General features: G+C 34.2%; 1 protein-coding gene across 1 annotated transcript in view; it reads left to right on the top strand.

Annotated features, from left to right (window-relative positions):
* Positions 1 to 652, top strand: part of LOC112526942 (protein ECERIFERUM 1-like) — a 13,104-nt gene extending 12,452 nt beyond the window's left edge. Inside the window, exon 10 of the mRNA XM_025137389.1 lies at positions 488 to 652. Within this exon, the coding sequence (XP_024993157.1) occupies positions 488 to 652 (165 nt within the window). The remainder of the gene's footprint in view (positions 1 to 487) is intronic.
* Positions 653 to 9,089: the final 8,437 nt, after the last annotated feature.

Genomic DNA, 9,089 nt, shown 5'->3' with positions numbered 1-9,089 from the left:
AACACACATATATATAATGCAAATCAAATGCAACATTTAAGGAGTATTTTCATTTTTAATTTTTTAAAAATGCAACTGCCTTATCCCCAATCGTAACCGTCCGATCTACAATGGTTGATTGTTATATTTTGTGTTGTAGATGAAGTCTCATTAGTTATAACATTTAAGAGAGTTGCATTTAATGACGCATATGAAATTATCATATAAGAAAGTTAAGAATTATTTATTTTTTGAGTCTTGTTAAGCTATCAAACGTCTTAGAGAAAACTTGTTAGGTCATTTAACTTCCTTCTAAGGACTTATTGCAACACCCCTTAGATTGGCGCTAACTTTTTGTCCCATTTTTTGTAGTGATTTGGTCTGTACAAAATACGATTTCTGTTACATGATGATATACATATCGTCAAAAGCAATATTGTTGTCCTAAGTTTGTTCCTTTCGTTTTCCGAATTTTGTATTCTAATGTTGGTGTGTGTTTGATGTACAGAATTGGTTGCCAAGAAGGGTGATGAGTGCTTGGAGAATTGCAGGGATAGTTCATGGTTTAGAAGGTTGGAATGTGAACGAGTGTGGGAATCAGATTTTTGATATCGACAAAGTTTGGGAAGCCGCACTCCGACATGGGTTTACTCTCAACAAATCGTTCACTTAAACGCTAGCTAGCTAGCTCTTCATGTTTCTCTATCAATTATATTTTAAGCCTAAATAAGTCATGAATTTAGTTTGATTCTTATCGGACAACATGACTATCGAATCGTACTTCTTTGCCTTCATTGCTTACTATTCCCTATTTTGCACTACTTGAATACGAATATTTGCTTCGGTTGGCTTTGGTTTGCCGTTTGGCTTTGGTTGTGGCTTTTTGCCTGACTCTTGTACTTTTGTTCTGTGGTTTATATATTTGTCTGGTTTTCCTTTCAAAAAACATTTGCTTCGGGTTCGGTTATTTCACTTTGGTTGAATTGGGTTGACCAGGTTAGTTGGGTTTTTGAGTACCCTACTAATAAGCAAAAACTAATGATTGATTTAAAATGACAATATACATCTTGTAAAATACACAATACACCATTTTAATAACCATTGTTAAACTTGATATCATGATTTCCTCTCCCTAGTTTTACTATACTTTATGGTCTACTTCAATAAATTACTCATTCCCTAGCATAGCGCTTCATGTCCAGTTCTTCGAAGAATCAAGCCACAAAGCGCCTTCCTATATACAAAAAAAAATATTAAACAAAACTAGTACATCCCACTCGAAAATAGTGTCTGTGAGTCCAATTTAATCAATCTTCAAGATAAATCTTCATAGATTCATGGCAGATCTGATTTATCATTCAAGAACATTAAGGAGATGAAGAGAGAAAAAGTCCAACTAGTCAAACCTTCATACGTATAATGAATTTAACAAATGAGCTCTTGCAAAGATTACAAGACTTCACCYTATTTATAGGGTCAAACATTACACAAATGGTCAAAGTCAAACTATCTAAGAAAAGTCAAACACGATGACTTTTCTACAATTATAGACAAAATAAACTTTCAAGACGAATACAGTATTACACTGACTTTCAGTCCTAACATTCTCCCCCTTTGTATTCAGACTTGAAAGAATTTCCGTGCTTTAAGTCTCGTTGCACACTATGTCTTCTTCAAAAACAAACTTCAACTTGAAAACTTCAGACGATCATTAGTTGAGAAAAGATCTTCTAACATTCTCCCCCACGAATGTAGAACAGCGATGATCTTCTCTTTTGACAATATAGATCAGAAACAATAACAATCTTCAGAAACAATTGTACAAGATATGATCTTCAAATAATCTTCAGACAATAAGTCACAAACTTCCTCTTTGAAAAGAAAAACTCTGTTGGTAAACTTTTGAAACATTGATCTTCTCATTCAAAAAACTCTCAGACGTTTTAGCACATAGGAATAATCTTTTGTAATCATCTCCAGTCGCATTCCTTTTGAGTCTTTAGCCATCTTTAAAGTTACTCCCCCTTGATCTTTACATCAGATTCCCTTTAAAATGTTTGGAATTAGACATTTCATTCATTATTWCATACTCCCCCTTATGATGAAATGAGAATCATTCCATCATACACAAAAATGAATGAAATCCTCCGCGTAAGCCGTCAATTCATAAAATTGTAAGTAGATCTTTGCAAATCCACTTATTTAATCTTTTCAGATTAAGGGAATGGGAAGGTAACAACCAATTTCAACGAATGAAATTGTTTTCAATCTTATAAAAAGATTGGCCTGTGAGTATAACAGATATACTCAGTACAACGAATGTACTGTATATATGAGACTTTATGAGGCTCATCTCACCAGGTCTTTCATTCAATTATCGATAACTTAATAAAAGCATATCTATGAATGTTTTGGCAAAATAACGTATAAAATGCAATCTGTGTAGTGTAGAAAGATAAAACAACATATGCTTCTATTTAGGCTCAAAAAGATAAACCGTGTGGACTACACAAATTTATCAGACTCAATATGTGATCAAAAAGACTTGAGGGGGGGGGGGACATATAACCTTCTGATTCAATATCAACTTTCTCCGAATGAGAAATTGATAGATGATGAGCTGCGTGCCCCAAGTGTTATTGAAACATTTATCTATTGAGAGATAAATGAGTAGCTGGTGGGGTTGTGACAAGAATTGGCCTGGGCTTTGTCTTTTTCAATATTAGTCTCCAAAGAATTGAGAACTAATAGATTGTGTGGCATGCCCGGATTTTAGAAGTTTGGAACAGGATTCTCGTATTCTTTTAATCTTGACACAACTCTCTTCAATTCTTTTAGCTCACAACAACTACCCCTCTCATTTTCATTTTAATCTCGGCACACAAACCCTTTTTGATTTAAAGCTCACTCAGATATGGTTGTTCTCATGGGTAGGTTTGTCGGTTCTGACATTCCATTGAGATATTTCTGATAAGCACTTAGTCCCTCCTAAAAATTTATAGTTATGCACATTTGATCACAAAAGTTGATCAAAAATAATATTGCATATAAAACACAAAGATCAGATAAAATTGATCAAAATTTTTTTGCTATAAGCACAGTCAATAAGGAATGATGCGACAACGAACAGATTATTCAGTATGCGAGAGAAATGAATGAAGATCTGTAAGAACGAGTTTACAGATTCTGATATTAAAAAAAAATATTGAATGTATATCAATCAACGAAAAACAATATCAGAAAACAAACTTGAATACAAACGAGCGTATTATCACCGAAAATGATTTTCGTATAAGAGACGTGATAATAAYAGTTTGAAGAATAGCTGAAACAGGTATTGGAGTTATGTACGACGAGAATTTACACAAGTAAAGTCTCAGGAAATACCTGTTTAGATAATGTACTCGTTTCCCAACAAAAAATTTATTTTCCGAAAAGGATTTATTGAACTTTCTAGAGACTCCCCCTAGAAAGTAGATTATAGAAATGATTCGATTCAGCTCAAAAAATTAAAAACAAATAAGAAAAACGTGTTTAGCACGGGTCCTAAACTGTGTGTTTAGAAACCACACTCGGTAAAGCACAGGTCCTGAACTGAATTGTTCAGAAGTCTTATTTGGAAAAAATTACAACTCCCCCTGCATTGGTATATCACTGAAATGATATTCTGATTAGCACAAAATTGACACACCTACAAAACCAGATTAAGTAGATTTTGGTACCCAAATGAATTTGGGTCTTATTTTGTTAGTATCGGGTTGGGGTATGTTGTAATTTCTAAACCATCTATTCCTATTTGATGTATTCTTTTTAGCACTGTGAACAGGATGGTCAGGAATAAAATATGATCCGTACCAGTAATTGTGATCATACATGTTCTTACCTTTCCAACTGTTCTGATAGCTGTTATCTCCATGCCACTTGTTGAACCTTTTGTTATTGACAAAATTATTGGTTCTGCATGTTGAGCACATAATTCTTCTCTTGCTAAGATTGATCAAATCATTAGTGGATCTTACAATGCAAGGAAGAACAGAGTTAGTAACAACAGGTGTATGAGATAAAACAGAATCAGCTTTATTAACCCAAATGCTTTTACCTTTTGAATGATAATTGGGTGATCCAATGACATACCTTTGATAATAGTGATTTGAAGAACGAGAATTGTTCTTAGAAACAGTTGGTTTAGGACTGCTATAATAACTGTTAGATTTAACACTAGAACAGTCATAAAAGCTAGTTTTACACTGTATTGAGAACCAGTTGGGCTTTTAGCACATGAAAAATCTTTGAATTTTTGTAAAAGCTGGTCTCTTTCAGCAGTAACTAAATCAAATTTAATTTTAAGTTCAGTTCTCATTTTCATCTCAGTTTCAAGGTCTGTCTTTAGATCAGACAATTTGCTTGTAGTGTCCAGGAGTTTACCTTCTAACTCCTTCTGAAGCATTTCAAACTTTCTCTTCTGATTTATTAACTCTCATTTCTCTTCATCTGAGCTGCTTTTATCATTCTCCGAGGCGATGTCAAACCACTTTTTCTTATTTGCAAGCTCTTTAGCAATTGATGTATACTTCTTTGAAGTATTTCTTTTCTCAAGAGCAAATTGCTTCTTCTCTTAGGCTAAAGCATTCTGCTTTAGATCAATGCTTTCAGACAATTTCTGTAATTGACTCTAACAGTCTTCGGAGATTTCTTTCTATTTTATCATTCTTGGCTCGTTCCAAGATGATCAGCTGCTCAAAATCCGAGATTTGCATTAATAGCATTTTAGCATTCAGTTCAAGAGAGTTTATCTTATCTTCAAAATATATGCGTTCAGCTCCAAATTTTCTTTCAAATTCAATACATCTCCTCTTCTCTTTCTCAAATTTATTCCTTTCAGCATTAAAATTCTTCTCCATTTCTAAACCTTTTCTTTCTCTATGTTTAGAAGCTTTCTTAGTTCAACCATGTCACTTTCAGATTTATCAGTTAAAACCTCTGACTCTTTACTATTTCTCCCAAAAGAATTCCTTTCAGTTTTTAGCTCTTGAAGTTTATTGAACATGTCTTTATTAGCTTTACTCCAAATTCTCAAATCATCATCATAGTTTTTTTACTGAACTCAGAGTGTTCTCAAGTTTATTAATTTTATCCATGAAATCATTCTCAACTTTTTCCAATGCTACTTTATGATCTTGATGTAGATTAGCAATAAGTTCCACATTATCATGATTCTCGTAGAACATATTAATATATTTCTCTTTATAGTTCTCTATGCTCTTTTCCAGCTTGCAAATCTAAGCTCTCATCTCTTGATTCTCCTTCTCTAGGATATCTGCCATTAAAAAATAAGATTGATCAATTAGAGGATCTAATGCGATGAAATCAAACAAAAGAAATCAAAAACAATTAAGCTCAAACAGAAAAATAGAAACACACAAAACTGATGAGAAATCAGATTATTGACGAAAAACTGTCAAATATCAGTAAAAAACAGTCAAAAGCTGTTGAAAACAGTTAAAAACTGTTAAAAACAGTCAAAGACAGTTAAAAATTGATTAAACTATTTATGCGACGCAAATCAGATCAATAAATCTCAAAACAGTTAAACACAAAACAAAAAAAGATAAAAAAATGATCCAAAAAAAATCAAAATCTAAACAAAAGATTAGACCCAAGAAAAATACAAGCCTAAAACAAATAGCCGACAACAGCAGCAACTTATCACTATACAGATGGTAAAAATGGTGAAGCTCAGGACAACTTCTTCATAGAATTGAATTTCCCTGTTTATCCAATTGCTTACAAGCAAGCTCTCCTTGAAAACTAGTAAATTGCTAGCCTTGAGCAATGAACAAAGCTTAAAACAGATGCAGAACTTTGCAAATGATCGAGGCATATATAGCCCTTTAGTTAAGTGAGTATCAATCCAAAATCAGCTGCGACTGTTACTAAAACTTCCTGTGTAGTTCTCCAATCCTTTCCTTTCTACTCATTCCTATGGCATACTAATCAGATCTTGATTTCAAAAGCAATTGAAGCCTTAGAGAATGAACTTCTACAGTCAATTCTGTTTGTGATGAGCCACGAGTTATAACTATTCGAGCCAATACAGGACCACCACCATACCACACATATAATTGATTCCAGATTTCTTCCTCCACTAATGTATTATAGATCTCAATAGTTGAATTATCAGATGTTGATTCATAGATCAAATCGGAGTTGTCAATGCTTGGTGGTCTCTTCAAAGTTCTTGAGCTGCCTGAACTATATGATTCACAAATGCAGACCCATAGTGAAACGATTTAGACAGACTCGGATAACCATAAGAACATGCAGTGACGGATGACACTTGTTCAGGTGAAGTAATAAGCTCTAGATCAGTCTGCTTTACACCAAATGAACAGTTGTGCTAGCAATATTATGGCTATAGTCGATGAATGCAGATCCTTTACACAGAAAAATGAACAACTAAGCATACCACAACAGCTGTTACCAACACCTTTAAGCAAGGAAACAGCATCACAGTCTTTTTCAAACAAGGTTTATCAATAGTGTTAAACAAAAATAGTATCCAGGCAATTTTAGAGAGCTGTTTTGCGATAACCAACTGTGAAATCTGATTGAGAAACTTGGAAATTGACAAACTGGATGATGATGATGATGGTAATTTAGATGAAGATCTAGCTGTCCACTGTTGCTATCACTCCCACGGTTACCACTGGTTCAGGTGAAGAACTGAACTCGATCTTTGTTGCTGCTGCAATGAAAGATTACTCACAAATTTAGTTTACCAATGACTGATTTACACAGTCCAAGTTCAGTTTACCAGCATATGAATTAATATTCAAGAGGGAGGAACAGAATCAAATAACTTCAATCACTTGCCCTACTTGAAACAAAATGATGCCGCATGACAACAATTTCTACAGCAAAACACAACAATCTGATTCGAGTGTAGCTCTTAACCAGCCTGTGTCTTTTTGTGAAGAAGAACAAAAAAAAAAAAAAACTTGACTGCCGAGTGCGATAAAAATGAAATGGTCAATCAAAACAGGTTAATTCCTGCACTACAGCACGCAATTTAGGTCAAAAACATATCTGTACTAAAGATGAAAACTGACTGCAACTGAATTCCTTTGACCGATGAACCTTTGTGCGATTTAGAGAATCCGGTCAAACCTTTTATAATCGTGCGATGTAAGATGAACAAGTTAAACGATTTATGACCACCCTGCTAACTGTATCACGTGACCTGAGCGATTTATGATAATACTCTTAATCTGATGCAGAATCAATCAAGTCATAAGGCGATCACTTTACCAGTCAATTTGATCAAATTAGATCACAGAAACAAGCGATTTAGCTAAACCCTCTCGCAATACCCAGTGAATTAAACAAGACAGGAGCGTGCGATAAAATCTAAATCAGATGAACTTCATTCGTACAAAAACTGTTGCCCCGCCTGAGGTTGAGCGATTTCTTAAATCGCACATAAAATCTGAGCGATTTAACTAGAATCGAGAGAGAAAAATAACTAAGTCCTAAATCGATTGATGTTTTTGAACGATTTAGAGAGGAATCGAAGAAGGGCAGACCGATTTAGACTTGGATTTCACTTGATTAAATGAGCGATTTACCTGAGCGATGTAGCTGTTGTCCGATTTAGAGAACTTCGATCAAAGTCCGATCAAGGGGTGTACGAATCCGGTCACTAGTCCGCTCAAGGATTGATCGAATTCGGACAAATCCACTCAAGTCTTGGACAAACACACACTAAACAAAGTGTAATCCGATCACAGCTTGATTCTAATCCGATCAAAAGTCCGATCAAGCTTTGTGCGGGTTAAGAGGAAACCGGTCACCAACTAGTCTATGTATTAATCGATTTAGCACAATCCGGTTAAACATCAAGCGATTTACCAGGCGATATATTGAACTTGTGCGATGAAGATGATATAAAGACAAGATGGTCTGAGAGATAAGTCTGTTGGGCTGGTTGGGCCTTGAGCGATAAACACAAAAATAGAAAAAGTTTTAACCAAAATGGATCAAAAACACTGATTTTAAAAATAAAATAAAAACAAGAGCACGAAAAAATTTTAAAACCACAAAATTTCACCAAAAACTTGAAAATCAAAGATCAAAACGCAAAAGTTTGTGAATAAAAGGATTCACAATGTAATTCCGCACAAATTGATCATTGATTTTAACACAAAAACACAAAATTTTAAAGAAAATTTTGGATCAAATTCAAAGAAAAATGAAGAACACGAAGAATATAAGATGAAGAACACAAAAAAAATCCAGAAAATTTCTTCAGAAAATCTTCAAAATTGATGATTTCGTCTTCTGATTTCGTGCACAATCCATCTCTGATACCAATTGTGAGTCCACTTTAATCAATCTTCAAGATAAATCTTCATAGATTCATGACAGATCTGATTTATCATTCAAGAACATTAAGGAGATGAAGAGAGGAAAAGTCCTACTAGTCAAACCTTCATACGTATAATGAATTTAACAAATGAGCTCTTGCAAAGATTACAAGACTTCACCTTATTTATAGGGTCAAACATTACACAAATGGTCAAAGTCAAACTATCTAAGAAAAGTCAAACACGATGACTTTTCTACAATTATAGACAAAATAAACTTTCAAGACGAATACAATATTACACCGACATTCATTCCTAACAGTGTCAGAGGGTGAGATGTAAGCAGACCTTCCTACAAACAGGGGCGGACAAGAGGGTGCGTACGTGCTCCCGCTCCATAGTCCCGATGCAGAGAAAAAAACTAAGCGCCTTAAAGGTGCATCCGCTTTACTTCTAGTGTATCTGATGGTGTATTTTAGATATATTCTCTAGGGTTTCACAAACTTACTCTCAGAAGGTACACTATCTTTTGCGAGAAAATAAATGATGGGCAGTTACTACACAGATTTTCAGCAACAAATCATTCAAATCTTACATGGAGCAATATCTCAAGTAAAAAGAAGATGCTTTTACTACATTGAATGTTTGCCACTATAAATTTGTATAGTCACAACTTAGCATCTCTTTCTGTTGGTTATCTTATCCTAATCATGAATACATAGAAGAAAAGCAAAACCCAACCAAAAT

This window comes from Cynara cardunculus (assembly GCF_001531365.2).
Source record: "Cynara cardunculus var. scolymus isolate 2C chromosome LG 14, CcrdV1, whole genome shotgun sequence".
NCBI lineage: Eukaryota > Viridiplantae > Streptophyta > Magnoliopsida > Asterales > Asteraceae > Cynara > Cynara cardunculus.
This window is presented reverse-complemented; position numbering and strand designations above follow the sequence as displayed.